At 35.0% G+C, this 26,147-nt stretch overlaps 2 protein-coding genes across 10 annotated transcripts in view; one reads left to right on the forward strand and one right to left on the reverse strand.

Moving 5' to 3' along the window:
* LOC117783102 (protein muscleblind) overlaps positions 1-6,755 on the reverse strand; it is a 126,345-nt gene extending 119,590 nt beyond the window's left edge. For 6 of the 9 annotated variants that reach the window (XM_034620300.1, XM_034620298.1, XM_034620297.1 and 3 more), the window contains exon 1: positions 5,669-6,755. The gene's annotated coding sequence lies outside the window, so the exon portion shown is untranslated. The remainder of the gene's footprint in view (positions 1-5,668) is intronic. The other 3 variants (XM_034620301.1, XM_034620302.1, XM_034620303.1) reach the window with 2 other exon arrangements.
* Positions 6,756-17,487: 10,732 nt separating this feature from the next.
* LOC117785254 lies at positions 17,488-18,321 on the forward strand. The gene is made up of 2 exons (XM_034623183.1): positions 17,488-17,581; positions 17,640-18,321. The coding sequence occupies exons 1-2, from the start codon at positions 17,555-17,557 to the stop codon at positions 18,207-18,209; spliced, it is 597 nt and encodes a 198-aa protein (XP_034479074.1). The 5' UTR covers positions 17,488-17,554; the 3' UTR covers positions 18,210-18,321.
* Positions 18,322-26,147: the final 7,826 nt, after the last annotated feature.

The raw sequence follows: 26,147 nt of genomic DNA on the forward strand, positions 1-26,147 counted from the left end.
AATAAAAATAACAGAAAACATAGTGAAATGTGAAAGAAAAACGCAAAAAGCTCAAACAATGAAGCCCCTGCCGGTAGAAAGGGCGACCCAACTCGACGCGGCTTCGACTGTTGCTATCAATAAATGCGATTAGATAAAAGTTAAACACCGTTGCTTATATGGCTGCCTCAATAGGGAACTAAGAACCACCCCTTCAACCAACCTGATAAGCAATTGCAGCACTGCAGCACTGCAAAGAAAAACACTTGATTTCCCCAGCAAAATGTCAACATAAATAGCAAAAGAGTTTGTCTTATGACTCAGTAGAGTTTAATACCCTCATCAACATTGTCAACTTTAACATCATTTCATTGGTTCAGCTTATGTCACCACAGGTGACATTTGTGGGTGTATCTGATGCTTCACTGTACCGCAACTAAACTGTAAGTTGACTTTAGGCTAATTAATTCTCATTGTCATTCATTGACGTGCATAATTAATATCGCATCTCACAATGCGTGGGTTATAGTAAAAAAAAATCATCTGTCGAAAAATTGTCGAGGTATTCTCATAATATTTCCGTGTCAAAATGGCTTTGTGACGCTGACTGATTTCTTTGACAACCATTGAGCATTGAAATCTTTTTCTTTTTTTTTTTTTTTGGAAAGTTTTACATCAATTTAATTGTTCAAGTTGTTGTTGAAAAATAGCTTAAGTCAGCCCTAAATATGGTCTGAATATATTCATTAGCAAAAGTGTCAAGCTAAGATTTTTCAGATTTAAAAATCTTCTTAGACTTTCGATTATTCAAAAGGTTTGCCCATATATGGATTTCTAACTAGTGGGGAGCTAATAAAACGTGCCAAAACTGTGAAGAGCGATGGAGTGAAGCATAAAAGTCTTGGAAATGCAAATGAGTTGGCGTTAAATGATTTGAGATTGATTTCCTGATGATTCAGTGCAACACTCTGCAAAGGTTTTATTGGCATTTCATGAATTTGTTTGATATGGAATATTGAAATTCTGCGGGCTGATTAAAGTCGAAAATGCAGAATTTTATAACCAAAGGTTGCGAAAAAATCTAGATAAATCCACTTTATAGTGAAGCAATGACTTGTTATGCGATCTCAGACTAAGTCAGTTGAATTTAATTAAGTCAATGTCTGAGTTTTATCTTTTCTATGTTTGTATTGGAGCACAGACAATTGGAATAATTAATTAGAATTCAAACTTTGCCAGGAAGTTCCCATTAATTGGGCATAGATAAAGGTAACATTTCGAACAATTCAAGACAACTAATCTAATCACATGAAAAGTTGATATCTTTGCCCTAGTCCTCAATTAAATCAGAAAACAGCCTTTAAATTAGCTTAGATTTTCTTCGATTTTTATTTTTCTTTTTGTCACGTTTCTTGATCAAAATTCACAGTGCACATTTAAATTCATCTACTCACACATAGATTTCAACAAAATCAATTTCTTTAGAGGCAGCTAATTACGTCAGAGTCTAAAATCTGTTTTGGAGGCGCACAAATATCGTCTGAGAAAAAGAGCACGCGAACGAATATAAAAACATTTCATAAATGCCAACGGCTAAGCAACTTTTTGAGACTGTCGAAAAGTGCTCTCTTTTTCCCATTCCTTCACTCTCACTCACTGTCGCTAGCTCTCTCGCTCACACAATCAACGTCTTATGAAACATGCAGTCATATAATAAATTTTGGCATATTCATAAACTTTGCTTATCTTAAAATACTCTCACTCGCACAAAGAGAGAGAGAGAGGGAGGAAGAGAGAGAGAGTGAGAGAGAGAGAGAGAGAGACAGAACGGGTAAGCGCGAACTAAATATTGAAATTTGTAGCATGAACAAATTTTTAAAACATTTTTGCTTAATAATATTTTTTTGCATGTGCAAAAAAATCATTTAATGATTTGCTGTGTAAAAATAGCCTACAGAAAGAGAGAGAGAAAAAGTGCAAGAGCGAGAGAGAGAGAGACAAGGAAAGAGAAAAAATTAATTACATTTTCTCAAGAGCGTTTGAATAATGTGGCGCCAAAGGCAGCAGCAACTGAAATTAAATTAAACTTTGAACTAATTTGTATAAACTGCTTGCAGACAGCAGCCGTTACGCCCCTACGCCTCTTTCCCATTGCCCATTGACCCTCGTCCTCCCCTCGCAAGCTCCAAGAAAAGGTTAAACAATCAATTTCGCTTTCAATTGATCTCAATTTAGCATGAAGTGAAGGAAGCGAGAGGGCTAAAGCGGGCAACGGGGCGTATTAAGTACGTTGGGCCAGCCAAGGGTTAACATTGCACTGCTTATGTAAATGAGGCAAGCGCTTGTTGTTGCTTATATTGTTGTTGTTGTTAGCTGCTGACGCTGTTTGCATCGCCTGCCAAAAATTTCATGCACGAAAAACTTATTTTTGGTGGCGACGTTTCCAAAATGCACCCAAAATGGGCCCGCTGATGGGCCAAGGGGCAAATTGGTGGCAAGGGGGCGATGCTATGCACTGCACAGCTGCAGATACAGATACATCCAAAAATGTATATTTCACCACAGCTGTCGCTGTTTGTGTGCGAGAGAAGAACAAGCGCAGAGAAGCCAGAACACGTTAGATTTCATTTTTCATTTCGAGAAATGTTCAAGTTTTCAAATAAAATCTCTTCTTTTTTTAAGTAAAACAAAATGCACTAAATTTAATAAAATTTTCTTCTATATGGACAATTAAAAAAAAAATTGAGATAGAAAATATAACAAGATATTTGTTAGGCAGTTTTCATTCTTTCAACTCTTTTGCTAGCGCGTCACTGAGAGGCGAAAATTTGTGATATTTTTAGAAACGAACACGAGCACATGTTTCAAAATATCAAATCAAAAAGCATACAACAAAAATGAAATGTGAAAAAAATATAAAAATAAAAATGATGAAGAGAAAGAGGAAGCTAGAAATGAATTTGAGAGAAACCAATTTGTTTATGTACCAAGCCACAAAAAAAAAAAAAAAAAAAACACAGAAAACCAGACAAAGCGAGCATTGATATTAACCGAATGTAGTTCCAAATATCTGGTACAATTGGAACGATCTTAATAATAATAAAGATCGCTGTTTTCCTACTCTTAATATTAAAATGAAAACAACTTTAGCTATTTCGATGCAATACTAATTCACTTTCTTATGAACAGATTACGAAAAACCAAAGCAAAAGCAATTTAAAAGCATTTCCTATTTATTGTGCAATTATTTAACTTCATTTTGCGCTACAATTTGTATGAGTTAAAAACTGGTCACACTGTTATTGAACGCTAATTAAATTTCCGTGCTTTCGCAACTTTTCATTCGCAATTCAATAAATAAATCTACGAAAATTGGTTTTCTCTTAATTTAAAATATACTCAAGTTTAACTCGTGTGTTTATTTGATTTTCTATGCAATTTTTTCCGTTTCGTTTTACACTGTTCTGTTAGTTTCAGCTACTATAAAACACAATGTCTGACCTCTCGGCACCTTTTAGATCTCGTCGTCATCGTTGTTGGCGCATCATTTAAATTGCAATTTCAAATGTCGTCGTTGGCACTTGAAAAGCTCCTAAAATTTGTCCAGTGACTTTCAAGTTTTTTTTAGCGGGAATCGAAGACAAAACGTTGAAGCTATCGATATTTATTTATTGTTGTAGACAAGAAGACGGGGAGATGGGAGAGGGGAGACGCAAAGAGGCCACAAATGCGATTGCCGGCCAATATTTTTGTTGTATATGCTGAGAGTTTGGCATGACTTTCTGGGCGAAAAATCGAATCGATTAGTCATGCCAAGTCCTCAGTCTCAGTCTCAGTCAGAGTTTCAGTCTTGGTTTCCAAAGCAAAAGTATCTCGGCCTCACCTCTCACATTTTGGTTGAGTTTTTTGGGTTTTTGAGGGGTTCATTGTGTGAGCTTTTAAAGTTGTTGTTGTTGTTGTTGTGATATTTTTTGTTTAAAGCGAATGACTTGTCAGTGGCGTTCGAAAGACGAATATCGACAGTCAACAGAGACATGGCAATTTATGTGGCATTTTCCAAGCGATTTCGTTGCTTCATTTATTAAATTTTGACAGTTGCTGTATGTTGTTTGTTTGCTAAACTTGGTAGAAAAAGTGTCAAACATACAAATGCATGTTTATGGCACTATTTTTGCTTTCATTTCAGGCGCTAATTCGTTTGAACAATTCAAATTACAACGAGTTATTATAGAAAATTAAACCAAACATGTCTAAAACTGCAAATCGAAATGCCAATTTTTAAAGTATACACAAACTTTATGTTAATAACTTAAAGTTATGCCAAAGGCCACTCGAAAAGCCGCCAGAGAACCAGAACAAAAAGCAAAACCAAAACCAGACCTAGAATAAAAACTCGAACCCGAATCGACGACAGAAGCCCCCGGCTTGAAAAAACGTGACTTTTCATAACAAAAATAAAAGTAAGAAAAAAAAAAAATGCAAGCAAAAAAAAATAAATATCTCGCGCTTAAATCTAGCGCAAAGTAAAGCAAACAAAAATAAATAAAAAGGGAGGCAAGACGAATTTGTAGCCTAGGCCTTGCCCGGCATTAGGAATAAAAATTGCTAAATTTGCATTAAGTTTAAGCATGATTTGTGTTTTGTGTGTAGATTTGTATGTATGTGGGCGTGGATGGAGGTGTATGTGTTGTTGTGTTTGTGTGCATATGTGTGTGTGTGTGGCCAACTTAAAATTCTGATCAGTTTCTAGAGCGCTTCACACACCAAGTTATGTCAGAAAATGGAAGTTTTTATACGTAAAGGAGATGTAAACTACAAAAATATAACTTGGATAAATCTGATGATTAATTAATCATTGAGTTCACAAACTTATAGAGATGACTTCATACAAAACATCTATATAAGTCTTATAATTAATTTTTTAACCTAATTGTGGTTTGCTTTTCTCACGACTTTGGGCGAAACGCAATACGTAACAACATACAATACATATTTAAAAAAAAAATTATATTTTCTGCTGATCACATATAAAATACATTTTAATGGCTCGGAGTTCATTAGCCCTGGTTAAATCAAATATGGCTCAAGACAATAAGAAAATCTATTGATTTATTTAAAATCATTAATTATTATTTAAAAAAAAAAAAAAAAAAGATATTAGTTTCGGCAATAGATAAAAATAAATTAATGTGCAGATTAACGAGAAAGCAATAATACTTTTAAAAAAATGATTTATAGCTACTTTTCATGAGGTTTATGTTTTTCCAAATTTAATACCATTTTCAATTTATTTATCTTTTATTTGGCTTTTCACTATGAAACTTGACACCTTTAAACTATATTTGACATATCCGGCAAATATATTGACTGCAAATAACTTAACTTCTGACTTTTTGCGTTTTTTCTTTTAACGAAATTATGGAAAGTAAAAGTTACGTATTCTTGTTGTAAACATAGGTTATTAAAGAACAAGAAATACATTATGTTAATAAATAAAGAAGAGAATATTCATTAGTTTTATTTAGAAAAAAAACAAACTACAAATTTCTTATTAATTTTTTACCTCAATCAATACTAACGATCTTTCGATTAAAACAACACAAAAACTGCGAGTTCAAGTGGTAGAAAGATAATAAAGAGAAACGAACAGAAGTAACAGGAAAAAATAACCTTATAACTAGATAAACACCTTGTGCTACAGCTGATGAGAGGGCGCTCTGTTTGTTGTTGTTGTTGTTGAGGCTGCTTTTGTTTATTTGCCTTGTTTTGTTTGTTGTTACACATACACAAGTCTCACACGTAGCTGAAGCTGTATTTGTTGTTGTCGTTGTTGTTGTTATTGGTGTAATTTTCAACTTCTTTTGCGTTATTTGTTTGCACGCGCACAGCTGAGAGAGCAGAAGAAGCGCACGAAGAAGAAGACGTATTGGCAACTGACGAAAAAAGACGCGCTTGATATTATTTTTTTTTTTCTCTTGACTTTGCTGACTTTGCAGTTGTTGTTGTGGTCGCTGCTTTTGCTGTTATTGCGCGGCTGCCTTTGTTGTTGTTGTTATAGCTGCTGCTGCTGCGTCTTGACGTGACGTCATTAAAATGCCGGTAAAAGCTTCAACACTTTAATACAGAGCACTCGAACTTTTGGTTTTCGTTATATTCTTCACTGACAAACCGACAAACTGACAAACTGACACTAAAGACGAGACTGAAGCGACACACGCACACTGATAAAGTGACAAGCACACACACACACACACTGACAGCGACAGCGACACGTGAGTGAGGAGGAGAGCAGATGTCAAAAATTGACAGGCAACAAAAACAACAACGAAGCAAGTTGATAAAAAAACACGAAATATTTTTGTTGACAGCTGTTTGTTGTTGTTGCTGCTGCTGTTGTCGTTGTTGCTGTTATTGAAACGCGCGCGATTTTCAAAGAATGTTGCTGCTTCTTCAACTTGTTAACAATGTTGCATAATTTATGCTTATTTTGAATTGTTTTAACTGAATTTCGTTTTTTGTTTTTAGTTTTGAATACTTTTTTAACACTTATTTTGTTTAAATTTTGCGGGCAAGGCAACTCTGCACGATTTATTTAATTTTACAATTTATGCCTTCTGTACGATATTTGTTAGTATAAATAATATGATAACAGCGTTTGTTGTTTTGCCGTTAGATCTCACACACAGAAATTTCTAAATATTTATCAACAAAATGCGCCACACACGTCCGCCTTGCTCGGTGTTGTTTTTACTTCTGTTCGCTTGCTGTTATGCCGCTGTTATGCACCAAAAATTCCAATCAGCAGCCTAAAGCAGCCAAGCAGCCAACAGCCAACAGAGGCAGCAAATGAGCAGACACACTCTCTTGCGCTCTCTCCATGCTGGCAGCGGCTGTTGTTGTTGCTTTCAGTCTGCACTGAGTCAGTGTCGGCTGTTGCTCTTATTGGTTTATTTTGCTGGAGTTCTTTTTGCTGTTGCGTGAGCAAGCGAGACAGCCAGCCAGCGAAGCAAGAGAGCGTCTGTTTAATTGAGAGCGCGTTTTGAGCATTTTTACATTTGAGCGCTGAAATATGGTTTGAGTGCTTTTGCTTTTGGCTTGCAACTTGCAAGGGGTTGAGTGTTTGAGTATATGGGGTTAAAAGTAGCTGACTTGGCAATTCACTAAGGGTTAAATAGTCCAAAGTGCACAGCAGGAATATTAGGAAAAGAACTCTGAGTAAAAATTAAGCCTTAGCTGGGAAAAATGATAACTAATACTTATATCTTTTATTTGGTTTATTAAGTTAATATATTATTATATTTTTTTTATTTTATTTATTTTATATTCCACACAAGCATAGTCAAAATTTCAAAATTTCTCAAAGTCACCTTCAAATTGGTTTAATATTTTCATTTAATATTTTCAAACGACCTGCACAAAATGCACATTAAAATCGACTCATAATTACGCACAGTTGGTCAAGTAATTGTTTTTACAAAATAAACATTTAACATGATTGTGTTTTATTTTTAAAAAAAGCTCAATGTATCTCATTAATTTATTTTTTTAATTTGTACTAAACAACATAATAAATATAATTATCATACGAAAAACCAGAAAACATACATTTTATTCAAAAAATAGGATGATGATAGCATACTATTTAGATTTTTATAAAAAATATATATATAAAATATAAAAGACAGTTTTATTGAATTAAAATCTTAATAAGTATATTTTTTGTTGTTCTAGGAACCATAGTAACTGATTTGAAAAAATTCAAGAATATGTATTTTAGTTTTAAAAATAATATAAGTGAGTTGCTTACTAAAATAAAATATTTAAATATAACAGTTCTATTCTTAAAAATACTTAAGCACTATAAATGCTATTAAATGTTATTTTAAATTGGTTTAAGAAGAGACAAATTAACGAAAAGGTCATTTAAAAATGTAAATTTTCAGTTTAGTCAAAAAAATAAATTTCTTAACTGTATGTAAATAAATAAATATTTATATCTATGGAAGTGTATGCGCCCCAAAAATAGCTCAAAAAGCTGAAAACTGAAAGCACCATTTGTTTTGGGTGTTTTAGTGCATTTAAATTTTGACATTTGTATGTCATAAATTTGGCTTCGGCTTCGGCTTCTTTTACACCCCCACAGAGAACAACCCATAGAAGGAAAGTCGTAAAAAGTATCTACACACTCATTTATGTTATATACAAGTGAATGTAAATGGATTAGAAAAGCAACAACAAGATATCTTAAAGATATTGAGATACAGAACAGAAAAAATAAAACCACACGCGATACAAAGAGCAGCAACAACAACAAGAGCATAGTGTGAAAGCAGGCGAAATAAAATACAAAGAGAGCGGCAGCAAAGTCAAGTGAGAGCGAAGAGATCGAACGCCCCCGCAATGCTGTTGTTGTTGTTGCTGTTCTTGTTGTTGCTTGGAGAGTTTCTTGTGTTTTATGTGTGATTATAATTATTATTATTAGAAGTTTTTTTTTATATACATGATTGCATGCTTATATGTATGTGTGTGTGAGCGTCTGCGCTATTTATAAAAAACGTTTGGAAATTGGAGTTCGTTGTGGCAGACCACATGGAAGCTGCGCAGCGACGGCGACGGCGACTGCAACGGCGACTGCGACGGCGACTGCTGCTCGAGGGCAAGTGAAAGGTTTATTTGTCTTGTTATTTTCTATGCGGCAAAGCTCGCATGCAGCTTGCCTGACATTACAATGCACACACACTCACTCACACACACACACACACACAGACACAACCACCTCTGCACTCATTCATTATGCAAAATCGAAGAAAAAATAAGAGAGCAGACAATTTTTAGTTATCCCACTTTTGTTGTTGGGCACATGCCATGAAAGCACAAAGCACACATTGAAAGTGGAGTACAATGAAGCGACCCAAAAGTTTTCAATGCACACACTCACACACACACACACACACACACACACGTTCTTATGGGAAGCTGTTTGGCCAGGAGACAAGCAGTCAAGACATCGATTTCAAGATCATATTCTCAACTAGCAACAATTGCCAAATGTTTCCGGAAATACTGGCTTTTAACTGGTTTGTTTCAGCTAAATTCTTAGTCAACTTTCTGAAAAAGTATACATTTTATTTTGCAAAAAAATAAATTATTTTACTCTATTTTCTTATGGTTCTTATAACAAGTTAAAATAAAACAAATATTGTTATCAGTTGGTTTTCACAATTTAGGAAATATATAATATATGTAAACATAAATTCCAATAAAATGCGTTTTATTGATTAATTTGTTTTTTTAAGTATATTTTCGATTTGTAATATTTCCCTTGGGAAACACTTAAAAATTACTCGCCATAAACAAGTGTGCGTTGTTATCAACGATATCGAGTTTCATACCACACATAAGGATTTCCCCAGAAAGATCTTGGCTACACAAAACGCCCACAAAACAAACACTTGAGTTGATCATTTAGTACAAATTTGTCGGTTGTGTCGCCGTTGTTAGTTGTGATGTTGCGCGTTGTTGTGGGTTGTTCAGGGGGTCAGTTGTAGATACATACATATACAAGCACAAAGATACACACAGACTCCGCAGAGACTCAAGACTCGAGACTCGAGACGGATACTGGAACTAAAACTGAGGTGGCAAACCGGTTTCAGGCAAAATCAAAAGTTGCGCAGACGCCGACGTCTCAGTCTGCGTCTCAGTCTACACTGATAAAAAAATGCGTTGTATTTTCTAAATCTCATAGTTCTTAAAATTAACTATGCAATTTTTTTATTAAACTAATAACATACTTAAATGGCAAAATTAATGTGAATATAGTAAACAAAAGTGAAAAAACGTTAAATCATATTTATTTTAAACTTAATTCATATTATTATTCAACTTAATATATAAAAAGAATGTTTTTTTTTATAAATAATTGGTAACAATGTTTATGTTAAATATTATTTATATATAATTTAATATTACCAATCGATACTAGGTGCTAGCGAGCACATCGATGGATACTAAAAAATGTTACTTCCCTAAATCATTTCTTCACATATTTTTATGCTGGAATATAATACGAGTATTATTAATTTTTGGCAATTATGTTTGATTTTTGAATGAATGATATATAAAGTATGTAATATTTTTGTTTTTAATTTAGTAGCTAATGCTTATATTTATTCTATATGCCTCTATAGTTAAAAGACACGTTATTTCATGTTATAATATTATTTTATCCACATTAAAACAAAGATTTAAATGCAAGTGAACAAAAGAATTCTACAGTGGGAAAGAACTGAAATCAAAGTGTAAATAGATTAACTTCCATGGGTTTCTTTTTTCTCAGTGTACGTCTCAGTCGATGTCTTAGCTTCAGCTGCTGACCGAACTGAAGTTCGAATGTAGATGAAAAAGCGAAGCTGAGAGAGAGGAGAGGAAGAGGGATAGGCAGAAGGAGTACAAAAGCAAAGTTAAAGTTTCGCCTGCTGATCGCTGGATGCTGTTGAAGTTGGGCACAAAAGTAAATCACTCGAATGCTGACCGGCAGCCATTGAAACTCGTTTTGTGCTGCACCTTTTGTGCCTGTTCCAAGAACGTGTTCAAGGCTTTCTCAGGGTGTGCCTATATCTGTGTCTGTGTCTGTGTGTGTGCCTGTGTCTGTGTGTGTGTGTCGCCGATCTGTGCGTTTGTTTGCGCGAGCAACCGAAAAAGGAAAAGGAGGTCGCAAAGGTAGAGCAAAAAAAAAACGGGCGCATAGGGATTGGCTACTTAACCAGAGCGAAGAGAGTGCGCGAGAGTGTAAAGAGAGTCTAGGTTACGCCTTTTAAAACAGAGCAGCTAGCTTGTCATTCTAATTGGAAGCTAACGGCAAAGCAAACGCTGCTAATGGGATTCAAATGTGAATCTTCATTAGGTGACGGCACACACTCGATTGCAAAGAGACCGGCAAACTGATCGCCTGCATATCAATTTGAGTTGAGTGAAAAAGTCAAAAGCCACAGCAAACCAGTTTGCACTACTGAGATAGACAGAGAGCGGGAGACAGAGAGAGATACCAAAAAAAGAATCGATAACAGAACCAGTAACTAAACTGCTGGCACGGGCCAGACGAGACGCTGATGACGTCGCCGTCGGCGTCGCAGTTGATTATATGCAAGCACATACATACATACACACACATCTGTTTGGGAATTTACATATGTATTGCAATGTGTGAGTCAGCCTCCAGACGCAACAAGATCACAGTTAACAGCCAGACAGCAACTCTCTCTTCATATCTCGTTCTCTCCCTCTCTGACACTCTCTCTTAGTGAGCGCCAAGACGCCTACGCACATGTGCTGCTAAATGTACTCAGTCAACGCAAAGATCAGAGATCAACAACTAACAAAATTACTCAAAGTTCGACGCTACGCTATTTTGAGTAACATTTGTCCTGCTCTTGAGTGGTTCGCTTGCAGTGCGCTCAGTTAACATTTGTGAGTGTCTTTTCTACAGAGAAAACATGCTAACAGTAGCATGAGCACAAATTGAAAAGTGTTCCCAGTTTTGACAGCTGCTTAATGTAATTACAGTTCTTTTGTTTTGTACGATTAATTAACTTTATAATGCAAAAAATTAATATATTTAATTATATTATAAACAAATTGAAATATGTGAAAATTTTAATTTTCGTATTAATTTATTTGTTGCATACAGAATGAGTTCTAATGTTTTTTTTGTTGCATACTTTAAAGAGCTGTTAAAATCAGGAATTGTTATAAAGAGTTGAGTGAAAAAAAAATTAAGTTAAAAATAATAAATTATAACAAATTTGTAAGAAAAGTTAAATATTTGCAAGAGATCTTTATCGTTTATCAAGATTGGATACAGATAATATTTTATTTTCAAGAAATATTTTATTAATCGATTAAAATTGTTTTTTTTATATGTTATTTGTAGTAAAAATTCAAAATTCTAATTTCATAAAAATATGTATTTAAAAATTAACTCTAATTTTGTGCTTTACAGACATAATTAAAAGTAATAATTGTTTCTGATTAAAATATTTTACATTTATAATTTAAACTTAATTTTCTAAAGATTTCGCTATCTAGGTGTAAGCCCCTTCCCACCACATTATAAGGTAAATCTGCATTCAAATTCAAATTAACCAAATTACCAAAAATTTCGTCTGTTTCGAGGCTTCATTTTCAGCTCCTTTTGTCTGCTGCTTCTAGCCTTAATTACTTACAACTAACGGATGCAAGTGGGCTAAAACTTTGGATAGTCAATTGGCAGCACAAGACGCACCCCTTGCCACACCCCCCGCCCTACACCTGTAACGACGCGTCGTGCAATGCAATTGAAACCATTGAGCCAAGTTAACAGCGAACAGCAACAAAATCGCTTGTCAGCCAAGGAGACAATGGAAAATCGGAGGAGTGTCGGGGTGGGCGTGGCAGTCTGTGTGACTGCCTCCCTTGCCAGCCTGCTGCAGTTGAAGAAATTACGCTGATTGAACACTAATTTATTTGTTTGTTTGTTTTAACATTTGGCGCATTAAAATGCGGGGAGAATTCGCCGAAAGTGGATAAAAACTTTTATTTCTCGTTTGAGTTGCCGGAAGGCACTAAAAACGCAGTCAAGGTGCAAACACCGAGAGTTTGGTTAGAACAGCAAAAGAGAGAGAGAGACAGAGGGAAGAGAGAAGAGTGAGAGACAGCGAGAGAGAGAGAGATAGAATACTTGTATTGATTGTCTGCAGCTGGTAGCATCTTTTGGCTTTCGTTAATGTTGCAATGTAAGTGCAGTAATTCCTTCTTCTTCTTCACTTTCTAGCTGTTATTTGCGAGTCCTTTTTCGCTTAATTGGCTATAATTGAAATCAGCTTTCGGAATGGGCTAATGAAAGACTTGAAACTTGAATCTGATAGATTCGAAAGTGAATAAAAAGCTATTTGAAATGAGCTTTAAGCAGCTTTGCAAAGCCAGCTTTCATGCAAAAATCCAAAACCAATAGAAACATAAGTATAAATTTAAATTAATAAGTTATACATAAATTTCAAATATTTGCATTAAAATAAATAACGTACAAGTAATTCTTTAAATGTTGATAAAAAGAGCTTTCACACAATGTATTAAAGAAAAACACATTTTAAATGCAAATAAAGCTAAAGTGTGCTTTAAGGAGCTCTTGAAAAGAGCTTTGAGGCAATTTGTCAAAGAAAAACACGCAACAATGCAAAGCCAAATATAAACATAAATATATAAATAAATAAAGCCAAGTGGCGAGACCAACAACTGGTCAAATAGTCAACCTGCCACGCCTACACTAATTCACTGACCAGTAGTTGGGCGTGGTGGTGTGTGTGTGTGTGGGAGTGTGTGTGTGAGAGTGTGTGTCGCTTTTAAGCTGCCAAATCCGACAATTAAATTATTGCATGACAAAACATGCGCCGCAAAAATATTCAAAACGCGCCAAAAACAGGATGTAAACAACAATGGACAATGGAAACATGGACGGACAAGGACACAGAAAAGGATACAAAAAAACCTCTAAATACACAAGCACACATACCACCACAAACAACAACAGCAACATGAGTAACAACTAGTATAAAAAACTCCCCGAACCGAAGCAAATTCATCTTCCGCAAAAAGAGGAGAAAGGCGAGAGATGGAGAGAAAACTGCCCAAAAAGCTGGAAAAATCGTAAAAAAAAAAATAATGAAAATACACAAACAGGCAGGAAAAATTCGACACGCTGGCAAGTAGGAAAAGCGTCAGAGGCTACCGGAAAACGGCGCGTTAGAAAAGAAAACATTGCAAATAAAAATAAAAAAAATACAAAAATGTATGAAAAGAAAAAGAATTCGACATGTGAATGTGTCCTGTGTTGTCCTGTCCATTCTGCATGTCAGACATGAATATAGCTCATGGCAATAATTTGAAATTCGATTACCATAACCAAGTACTATGAAAACACAAACACTGTCCCATAGAGGGGCAGGAGGAGGAGGAGAGGAGGGAAAACAGGCATCAAGAGATACGAATTCACATGAAAAGGCAAAAGAAAAGCAACATATAGTGTAGTATAGTACATATATATGTATTCAGCGGCCTACTGTGTGTGTGTGTGTGTGTGTGTGTGTGTGTGCCACAGGCGAAAAGCTGCAAATGGCGAAAACGTTCGTTAAAAGGTTGCCAAAGCGGCAAGAACTGTGGCCAAAAAGCCAAAACGTGAATATATCAGAATTTTGAACAAACAAAATAGCAGTGAAAAAAAAAAAGACACAACAACAACAGAGAGAGTTGTTGTGTGTGTGTGTGTGTGTGTGCGTTTACACTTTGTGTGTTGCCTCGCATTGGGATGCTTTTGGCCATTGCCACAAAATGCAGTTGTTGGCCTCAAGTCCAAGTGAAAAAGCCGCCAGCTTCAAATTTCCAGCATTCGAGCGCAACTCAAAGGAACTTTGCTCAATGGCAGGAGGTGGGGAGGTGTATCTGGTATCTAGTAGCTGGTATTTGGCCAAATATGCCGTTTGATAATTTGTTAAATGGATTTGCAAATAGAGCAAACCGAGGTGGATTCAATTCTTGAATTTCTCCGGGTGTCTTTATTCAATTTTCATGTCTTTCCAAACGATTTAAGTACTCGTATTCGTGCCTGTATTTTTTAAGTGTGGCCCGATTCGAAAGTGTATTTGATTATGTTGAATTTTTTTAGAGATTATTTAAAGCAAACCTAGAAAAAAATAATTTATCGAATAAGTTCAATAAAAAATCTATTTAAGTGAATTAAAAAACTTAATAAAAATTAAAGTTAATATAAATAACTATTTTTGTGTTATATAAAGTCAATATTTAACTAAATTAAGAAAATAATTTTTTTTGTTTTGCTTATTAGTTACCTTTTTTATTTTTATGAAATAAATAATTGTTTATTGTTATCGTATTCATATTATACATTCACATTGTACACAAAAAGATTTAAAAAATCACAGACTCACAGTCAAAACGTGGATTGTTAGTTACCAAATTGAAATTTGAAAATTTGCCATAATAATACTTGCTTTATTTTAGTCCATTCAAATAAATACCATATGACATAATTTGATTGTTTTCATTTTTTCTAATGCTTTGCAAATTGTAGGAATTGCATAATTTTAGTAATTCCTAATTATATAATTTATTAATAATATAATATATAGTTTATCAATATTATTTGAAATTTGCTTTGCTTTTATACATGTAAATTTCATTTTGTAAATTAATAATTTTAATGTAAAAATACTACAAGAAAACAATATAGATATTGCAAACAAATATCAACATTTTATTGTTTAATTATTTTTCTAATATTCTGCAATTGTCCAACGAAATTCTAAGGATTTTATTTAAAGTAGATATTTCTGTTACTTTAAATTTGCAAAATTGTAAATTTATTTTCGAATCCCTCATAGATATCAAGGACACCTTCTGTTACAGAACTAATCATCTGCAAGGTAATGGGTTGCATATTGAGTAACCAGTGGGTGAAGGAGGTTAAAGGTTAAAGAGGGAACGGAGGTATAGAAATGCAGTGATCCAATAAGCGATGTAATCAGGTCGCCCTCGGTGGCAGCCTTGTTATCACTTGCAGCTGCTATCGTTGCATTATAATTAATAATCAACAGCAGCTTAAAGATTTTAATTAAAATCAACAACAGACGTGAAGGACGCGAACTCAGTTGCTCTAACCGTAAACTGTTACTCTTACAGTTGCAGTTACTGTTGCAAGTTCCGGTGTCCATTGTCCGTTGTCCGGGTCACCTTTATCTCTGGTATTGTTAACTCTATGGCAACACAAGGTGCCACCCGCTCGATTTCTTTTAATTTAGCCGCAGTGACCTGCATCGAAATGCTTTTGTTGCAAGTATCCATGTGTCGTGGACATTGGCGCTGCTGACGTTGCATTCCCGTATCCCGTATCCCGTATTTTATGTTCTATATTCTATATTCCGTGTTGCGTATCCGCACCGTGTACTCTATTCCCTTATTCTGTATCTTGATAGCTGCTGCTACTTCAATTTTAGTTGCAATTCGTTTCGTTTCGTTTCTATTTTCTTTATTTAGTATTTCTTTTTTCTTTATTTTTATTATTTGCAACTTTGCCAAGTTTCAGTTTCAGTTGCAATTACTTGGCGCACCTGAAGTGGAAGTCGGGTTAAGGGTTAGCGACGATTGCGACCATTTGTTTGTTTGTTTGTTTGCTTGTTTCTTTCTTCGTGATGTTGTGGTTCTTTCTCTGACCATGCATGAGTGTGTGTGTGTCTGACTAACGGTTTTAAGCTTGCACCAGTGCCCCATCCAAATGCAGCAAGAATTTTTCTCCCTTTCTCCTATTTATATACTACGGGCCCATTGAAAATGGTCAGGAAAGAATAAGATACTTTTGTGCAAATGTAAGCAACAGAAGGCAACTTCGAGTTTAAGTATATATATATATTCTGGATCAATATCAACAGATCCTTTTTTTGTTTTTAAAGGATCCAAATTTCAAATAAAAATTCTGAATGTTTAATGGAGAACGAAATTACTTAATATTTTTGGAAAAAGGATTTTTTTTAATACTTTCACTATAAATACATAAAAAAAAAGTTTCAACAAATGTATAAGGGAAATTTACATTTCATATTTTCTTTCACTATAAATATATAAAAAAAAATGTTTCAAAAAATGTATAAGGGAAATTTACATTTTCTTTCATATTGACTTTAAATTATTCTATTGAAAAATTCCTTACATGTATCTTAAAGTATTTATCTTTGAATAATTATTAAAAAATAAAACTCAACTGTTAAAATAAAAATAATTGAATCTTTGAAGTATTTAAAATATTAACAGTACAAAATTAATATAATTATTGAACATTAAGGGACTGTGCAGGGTATTTTGTAGTCGAACTAGTTTCTCAACTAGCGCGGTCTTAGTTGTTTCAGTTTATTTTTGAACTTTTCTGTTGACTTTGTGCTTTCTATTTACGCTTTGCTGTTGTTTGTTGAATTCCAACTGCAATTATGTGAATTTTTACCGTGCACAGCATAAAACATTTTTTTCCCTCACGTTCCTTGGCATTTAGTTTAGTTTTTACTCGTTGGTTGTTTAGCTCTCTCCAGATTTTTGGTTACTCCATACTTAAAGATACTCTATGTGGAAGTCCATACGGATATATATTGAAATATAAGTTGGCCTGCAGAACATTTTACCCGAGCTCAAAGTTAAACAGCACGGGAAAAGTTAACTGAGCCTGAAAGTCAACCAATAAAAGTGCAGGGAAAGGGCAGAGATAGAGGACAGCGAGTTGAAAGAAAAGCGAAAATATTGGGTTGAGGTTACGATAAGAAAACTCTTAGATTTTGTATATTCAGCAAACTTTTTTATTTATTATTTTCAAAGTCTAAGCAGGCTCTGATAACTAACCCGTCGAGCTAAAGCTTGTTTGAAACATTAAAAAATTTCAGTTTACTCATTGAGGTCAACTGAAACAAGTCAAATTTTTTTTAATTTTATAATAGTTTTTATATACATTTTTTTTTTTTAGAAATTTTGAGATATTTTTAACATGAAAGCGGCTAGTTCAAATACCAACGTAAGTAGACGTCTGAAAATGGATTAAAGCCCTGTTTAATTATATTATCTCAATGCAGTGCCAAGATGTGCCCATGCCAGATTCACCGGTGAATCCTCAAGAGCCACAGACTGCTGACAGTTCCCCGACAACGAGCCAAAAGCTTCGAGCCCGAGCTAAGAAGCTGTTAAAGCCAAGTGTTATACGACGTGTTTGCAAAGTACCAAAAGGAAAGCTGAGGAAGGTTCCCAAAAAGACACCCGCCAAGGTTGTGTATACGAACTCACAGTTTGGGCAAGAGCCAGTTCCCTGTGAATCGGGTTGTACCTCTTGCAGTTTGGCCCCTCCCCGACCTAAAGAGGGCAAATTGTCCAAGATGAAACGTCAGTGTACCGAGTGCAAAGAAAAGCATGAATCTGCAAAAAGCAACTTAATTATAACTCTAACTGAAGCTGAGGAACGTGTTATGAAGGAACATCATTGTATCTGCACGGAACATGATGGTCAGCTCTACAAACTGATGGATGACAATAAGGATTTTGATGATCTTAGCTCCCTTCTGCTCGCTTTTCGACAGCAAGCCAGAATGCCACGCCTATCCACTAAACGTAATGTGGGCAACAAGCCAATGGGCAAACGGAAGCGTTGATTTAAGCCTCGAAGCAACAATCTAAATTTAACTATTGTGATAATGGATTTTATGATATTTACTACTGATATTTGACACGCCTAGATAGTAAAAATATAAATATCTTGATCAATTGTTTTATTTTATAATTAAGATGAAAATATCGAGAACTCTAAATTAATCGAGACTCATTTAAACTATGGTACAACTGTTAAGATATTAAGACTGAAGAACGTTGCGATTCGTTAAATGAAAAATAAGGAATACCGATAGATAATAAAGCTGATCAGCTCTGCTAAGTGGAGGTTTAAAAGTATGACATTCTCAGTCTGCTTTTCGCCATGTTTACCTCCACTTCCGGTGCCTGTCACGTAGACTTTTGCAGTTTGCTTTGAGTTTTCAGTTACAAGATTTGGCCGGCCAAGCAATCACCAAATAAAAAAGCGAATGCCTGCCTGGACAGTTGCTGAGCTGAGTTTCAATTTTCACTTAAAACAAAGTTGGCACATGCCGAGAAAAAAAAGTAAAAAAGAAAGAGATGGGGTATAGAGAGACAGAGAGAAAGAGGAGCATAAAAGGAATTTTTGTGGGGCGCTTGGGCGTTAACAAAGCGCGTCTAGCATTTGTTGTTATTCATGTTGTTGTTGGGCTTGTAATCAGAGCAAAGTAAACGTAGACACATGACTCAAAACCTCTCAACCTCACCCTTTCTAGCCAACATTGCCAGTTTAAGCCACCAAGCAGCGACTTACGTGATTTGGCCTCTGCGTTTGCCATTGCACCATATCACGGTTCAAGTCGAGCCAACTAAAGCAAAAACTAAAAAAATGAAAAAGAGAAACAACAGAAATTACGGAAAAGCGAGAAAAGGGGTAGCCAAATATTTTTATGTGTTTGCTTTGTCCTGATGAAAAAGAGAAAATAAAAAAAATATATTTATATAGAAGCAGAAGAAGTATAAGTTTGTGGCTCACGTGACATTTGTTTTGGCAACTGTTTCCTTTTCCTCATTTCAGTGTTGGCAAATCAACAGAACGTACCTGCAATGCAGAAAAATAGAACAATAAAAAAACAACTTGGTTAATGCGAATAAATCGAAGATACAAGAAAACTTAGTTATGAGGCCAAGAATTACCCCATATTGTGAATATTATCTTAAAAACCCTCGATATTATACGATTAGAAAACTTTTTTTTATAATTTTATTTTTCTTTATTATATGTTGCAATTATTATAAATCACTTTTATTGGATGAAAATTTTTGTATTTACATTATATAGTTAATATGTAAGACATTTAATTGAATTCGTGATAATATTCGAAGCAGTGTTAATCCTTGTTTTTACCAGTGAGGATCATTCCGGCCAAAGTCGTAGCCATAGCCAAACCAGCCGTCCGTGTAGAGTGTCGTCTTTGGGGTTACGGGTGCTACCGTGCGCTTTGACTCTGTGGTTGATGGAGCTATATGCTTATCCCAGAACTTCCTAAATGTGCCCTTCTGATGTTCTATATCATATTTGATTCGTCGGCACTCATCCATTCGGCCATTCTTCTTAAATCCATAATCACATTTAGGCGATCGTTGAAGAACTTTTGGTACACACTCCGTTGATTCTTTGTTCCATCGGTAACCCGGAGCACAAGGAGGAAGCAGTGATTGCAGAAAGTCCAACAGTTCCAGTTCCAAGTTTGGTGGTGGTGTATTTGGCATCAAGAGATCCGCATGTTGGGGTGCAGATATACCAGAGTACAATCCCAGTGAACCATCCAAAGTTGCCATTTCTTAACAACTGAACAACTTAATTCATAGAATATTTTTAAATATCAACTAATCTAATCTTATGTGAACCATGCAATAGTACAGTTTAATACTATTAAGTTCAATTTGATTTGCTTGTATCTTTGTGAGAATTGAGATATGGAAATAAATATAATAATAAATGTCTACTTGACTGAAAATAAACTAAACCACACATAACAGTATAGTTAACAGTTTCAACACTTTTAAGCATTATCTCGAAAACAAATAATAAAAAACAAAATTAAAAATATAAATATTGTATATTCTTTCTCTTTCGATTTGTAGAGCATAAGAATGATTAAGAAAACTAGAAAACAAATTTCTTCATCATAGACCCTGTTAGAATATTGGCACAAAATTTGGTAGCTCTAGCTCTTATAGTTAGTGAGATCAGAATGTTAATAAATTTATCTATATCTATGCGCCAATTCTTCCTTCTATTGAGTATAAAAACATAACATTACATGGTACTCACAATCATTCTACTCGCTGTAAAACATTTTAAAGTGCCTCTGATTTTAGTCGCAGCAATAAATTCAATTTTCTGGCTAAATAATCGCTGTAATTAAGAGAAGCCCTCACGCACACTAACACACACACACACACTGATATAGATAACAACAAATCAAACAAACAGAGTTTCATTACATTCTCCTCCTTCTCTCATTTCACTGGTTGCCCAGTTTTTTGGGGCTGTATATTGGCCTAAAGGTCCACGCTTAACAAACCTGTAGAAATGTTCGCATGCCATTAAATTGGCCAACACACGCGTTAATGGCTGCCTGTTGTGTGTGTGTGAGTGAGAGTGTGTTTAGTGTGTTGGTTGTACAGGATGTACACGTGGAGAAGGAGGAGGCTGAGGAGAAGGAGGAGAGTTTGATTGAATCCCTGCCTGGATGTGCCGACATTTCAGAATTACCTTTGCCGGGAGGCAGACTCTGAGTGCGCTTTTAATGAGTGAAATGAAGTAGACTACTTGTCGATTACAAAGTGATTCAACTGATGAGTAAGCGAGCAAAAAATGCGAGGGTGGCTCTTAAAGTGTGTTCCTAAGTAAACGAATATAAACCAAAGATTTCAGTTAGTTACTGAAGGTGCAACTCATGATATAACAATTAATACAATTTTTTTAATGCATTTTTCATTTTCACTGGCATTGAAGAAAGTATGGCTAATAAAAAATTTTATTTACTTGCATTTTATTTTTTGAAAACAATTGAAATTTAAAAAATTAATAATTTTTATATAACGTTAAATAAATATAAAAAAAACTTTATTTAATTGGCAAAATGAAATTACATATTTTAAATTTGGAATTATAAATTATAACTTATATGTTACACAATGTTTATAATCTAATAATTTTAAAAATGTAAAAAATGACTAAAAAGTTAATTTCAAAAATGCTAGTGAAGTGAAACACTTGAAAATTATGATAATGCTCGTTGATAAATACCAAAGTTGTTTAATCATAGCAAATTATCGGCTGTTAAAATTCTTAATAAAATGCAAATTATGTCTAGAATATACACATGATACTAATCTAACGATAAAGTCAATCTTAAACTCAGCGACAACTGCGAAAATCTCTGTCAACATCTGTTGTCAATGCCAAGCGATTGACAATGGCAACTTGAAGGTGTTTTAGATGCAAAAGTGACTGACACTTGGCCAAAGGATAGCGAAGTCATTTTGACTTTTCAATGGGCCAAGTCTCTTTGCCTGTATGTCTGTTTGCTTGTTTGTCTGTTTGCTTGTTTGTCAGTTGCACTTAGAGAGTCGCCTGAAAGCAACTGATTCGTGAAGTGAGCATCCCATCTCCATGTCCACTGATAACAGTTTATCTGAGCTGCAGCAGCTTAGAGTTACCTTTCCGCTTTGAGCATCAAGTTGCCGTCGACTTTACGTTGACTGACTTGACTTTCATTATCATCAAAGCGAAACGGACTTAAGAAAAACGTAAACAAATATCAGTTGTCTTCGTATTTAATAAAGATGATGACTCTCTAGTTTTTTACTTGCCACTTTCATTTTTATGCATTTCGTTAGATGCTGAATCCGAGGCATCGTTTTCAATTACCAAGTTGATGTCTCCGATTGCGAATCGAAAAAGAAAAGCCACTTTAAAATTAATCTACGATAATGATATAGATGTGGAAGTTTTACAAGTCAAATATATAATTATTAAAGGGAGAATATTTATTAAAATATTCTACATTATCTTACTAGTCAAAAACTTTTGTTAACTATTTTATAACAAGATTTATATATAATTTAATTCAATTTCAACTTATTTATACAAAGTGTATATAGTGTGAATATTGATTGTTTTTCAATTGTTTATTGAATTTTGCTATTTTAAAATTAATTAGATAAGCAAAAACACTTATGTAGTTTATTTTGTAAGATGCATAGTACAAATGTCTTGATTTATGTTTAATTTTACTCAATTTCTATTTATTTTTAAAGTTAGCACAAGGCTGCAATAAATTGAACATGAAGCAAAGTTCAAAGCAGCAAACTTTACAACATTTTAGAGTAAATCCCGTTCGGTTTGGATATGTGAATCCACTTAAAGTGCCCCTTAATATACTCGTACACACGCATGACACCTCGGGGCATTACATTTGGCTCATGCGGTGTCCATCAGTTTTATCTATGTAAGTTTTGCTTGGCAATTGCAACATGTTGCAGGCAAGATGAGCATATTGCAGCTTGTTATGTCTCTGCTGCCTCGTCAATTCCCCGCGCTGTGGCAACAACAACAAGGGAAAACTGACAACTCAAAACTAAAGGCAGTGAAAAGAGAATGTAGAATAGAGAATATAGAATGGAGAATGAAGAACTGACAGTTGGCTAAAAGTGAAGGCGGCAAAATGTTGCGGCATTTGCTGCCTGCCATATGACATGATTTCTCAGCTCTGATTCGGCATCAACTTCAGCTCAAGAACTTGCCGCAGGATGACGGCAACGACGGCGACGACGGCGACTGCATGCAAACTGCAGGCAACAACAACAGCAACAAAAAAGAGGGAGCAAACTTTTGCTTATCTGCAGCACAGCCGCAAGCCGTTGCCCAGAATGCGAGCAACAGCAACAGCAACAACTTCTCACCCATCCAGCGAGTGGTGGCAACGTCTTGAGGCATGCTTCCCTTTTTTCCTTCAACTTGCTCGTCCTTGTCCTGTGCCTCAATCCGTTGCACATTGCCATTTCTACACATGGTGCCGCTGTGTGAAGTCGGCTCTTGGCTCCTTGTTTGTGCGTGTTTCATTTTATTTGTTGCACAAAATTGGGTTTTAGTGGAATTTGTGGCAAATGATTTTTGCTGCTGCCGTTACGCTTGCATAAACTTTAATTTAATTTTGCAACACAACGAACAGAACACAACAACTTGGCCAGAGGAAAATGGAAAATCACAGAAAAAAAAGTGAAAATGTAAAGAAAACATGTTTGATTCCATCACAGAGGTTGCTGAAAATTCTCCTTGTAGTTTGAGCTACAAGATTTTGCTCTTTGAAGTGTCGAAAATGATTTAAGAAATAACTTATGTACATTATTTAAGAAAACATTTCATTGTGGAAGGCAGTTGGGTTTTGTTTTTAAGGCTTGTACTCAATTTCCTTTTCAATTACTTGTGTGTGATTCAGAATTCAAAAGACAACTATTCATTTTTTCTAGTAACTTCATTTAATCCATAGCCAAATAAATTCTTAAGTACTTATTCACCTTTTCGGCAAGTTATATTACATGGATCATCAACTCACACACACTGTGAGAAAGGGGGAGAGAGAGAGAGATTGGGTCTTTCACTCTTTAAAAAATGCACAAAAGTGCAATTGACTTGAAAGATGAAAGGCAAAATGGCAAAGGGTGCACATGCCAAGGAAAAAGCCATAAAAATGGCACTCGCACATGCACAGGTGAAAAATTATAGCGTAAAATTCATATTTGATGACTTTTTGATTGCCAGCCCGAAAGCAGTCGCTGCCTCAGCTGCAGCTCCAACTTCAGCCTCATTCTCAGCCTCTTGGTCTGCCTTAGTTGCAGCCACAACTTGAAGGACTGCCTTAGGAGGCGCTGCCACATAATGCAACGAAAAGTGCTTTCAATGCCATCATTGTCAACGTTGTCGTACTCCGCATAATCATCATCATCATCATCATCCTCAGTTGTAGTAGTTGCAGTTGATCCAAAGAAATGCCAAGCACCGGGATTAAGTTGAAGCCAGATTTGGGGCATACACTTCTCGTGGCCGCAGCATCTGCTGCAAATACCTCACAAAACTGACAACAACTTTATGTGTGTGTGTGTACAACATTTGCCCTTTCACATTGCACTGCTTTTCATTTTTCAATAGGTATTTTGTAGAGTTTTGCACTCCCCCGAGCTGTTGCTCTGCGTGTCTTGTTGATGATGTGCTAGAATTTCAATTGTGATGCAAGGCATAAAAATAACTACACGGCGTATACGTAATGTGAACACTTTGACGTTCAGTCGATAAAGTTGAATATGGCACTGCATTTATTATCTTGTCAAATGAATATTTTATTTATTGTTTAAGTTCAAGACGTTAAATTGAAATCGTAGCAAGACTTTTATTGCAGATTTGGAAACGATCGATTTTATCTGTTGTTAATTTTTTTTTTCAATGTGTAGCTCACTAAAATTGGTCAATAATATATTTAATTCATAGAACTACTAAAATTTCTCAACCACATATTTTATTAAAATTAAAATAATAAGTATTTAGTTTATTTCAGAATTTTTATTTATTATTTTTATTTAACTAGATTTGAAAACCTTTGAGTTTAATGATTCATTCATTAAAAAAAAAGTCTCCTTGAGTCTATTAATTCTTTTTGTACTTAACTAAAGTTAGTTAATTTTTTATTTGGGTTAATTTAATCCAAAGCTTTAACTTTAAACGTTACCATAACTACCATTTATAATATTAATGACTTTTTTTTTTGGTTTCACAGAGTAAATATACATACAAAAGTATGTGTACGTGTGTTTGTATGTATAAGCTTGTACCTGGCTTAAAATCCCTGACAATGTGCAATTAATTGTGCAATTTTTTATGAGCAGGCTAATTTCAATTAAGAACCAAAGAGCGAGGTTCCTGAGCGAATCCCCAGTGATGCTAATGTGTAGGCGGCAGGAATGTTGATGACACTAATGCTTACAGTTACAGAGAGAGAGAGAGAGAGAGAGAGAGAGAGAGGCAAAAAGCAGGACTTACATGACACACACCCACACAAACACACACACACACACACATAGCATGTCCATGTCAATGTGTTAATGACTCGACGGCATTGCATAAAACGCGTCGCTAATTTGCATTGTTGTTGGACTCCTGACAGTATGTGTGAGCGTGTGCGTTTGCATGTGTGTGTGTGTGTGGAAGTGTGTGTGTGTAAAGTGGCCGCTGTCAACGCCCGTTTGCTCTTGTGTGTAATCATTTGTGCCAGTTTCGCAATTTTCCTTATGTTCGCCGTCCCTTGGCTTATGTCATACAATTTATATAAACTTTTTACCAACATTTAATGCGCAATTATAAAGCAATGCCTGCCCCCTTACCCGTACCCTTACCACCACCCCACTACCCCGCTATTTCTCACCGGAAGAAAACACTCACAATTTTGTTACACATTGACCTTAATTACGTGAGGTGACAGTACGCACATTGTGACAAGGCCATTCAGTTGACCTTTTAAAGTGGATAATGTATAAATTTTAGATATCGATATATCGATAAGGTGTGTGAACAAAGACGAAATAATTCCAGACCAAATATTTATTATTAAAAGCAACAAATGAAACCGAAACCATTAAGTTTGGAAAATTTGATAGATGATGATTAAAATTTAAATCCAGAATCAATTTAGAGTCCAAATAATGATCAAAATGACATTCCGCTTGAGAATAGGATTTTTTAATGAAGTTATGAGAGATCAAAGTTTTTGAAAAAATGTCAAGGGGTATGTATGCAAAATTTGATGATAGATGGCTTAGTATCGAAGAAATATGAAATTTTCTGGATGATACAAATTTAAATGCAGAATCAATTTAGAGGCCAAATCATGATCAAAATGGTATTCCGCTTGAAAATCGGTTAAGTTTTGATGAATTTATGAGAGATCAAAGTTTTT

Source organism: Drosophila innubila (assembly GCF_004354385.1).
Source record: "Drosophila innubila isolate TH190305 chromosome 2R unlocalized genomic scaffold, UK_Dinn_1.0 1_C_2R, whole genome shotgun sequence".
Lineage (NCBI taxonomy): Eukaryota > Metazoa > Arthropoda > Insecta > Diptera > Drosophilidae > Drosophila > Drosophila innubila.

What these genes read in the sequence shown, in the direction of transcription:
- LOC117785254 (XM_034623183.1), top strand. Translation starts at nt 17,555, where the DNA reads ATGAAAGCGGCTAGTTCAAATACCAAC. An exon ending in CGGCTAGTTCAAATACCAAC is followed by an intron (nt 17,582 to 17,639) that starts GTAAGTAGACGT and finishes ATCTCAATGCAG; the next exon opens with TGCCAAGATGTGCCCATGCC.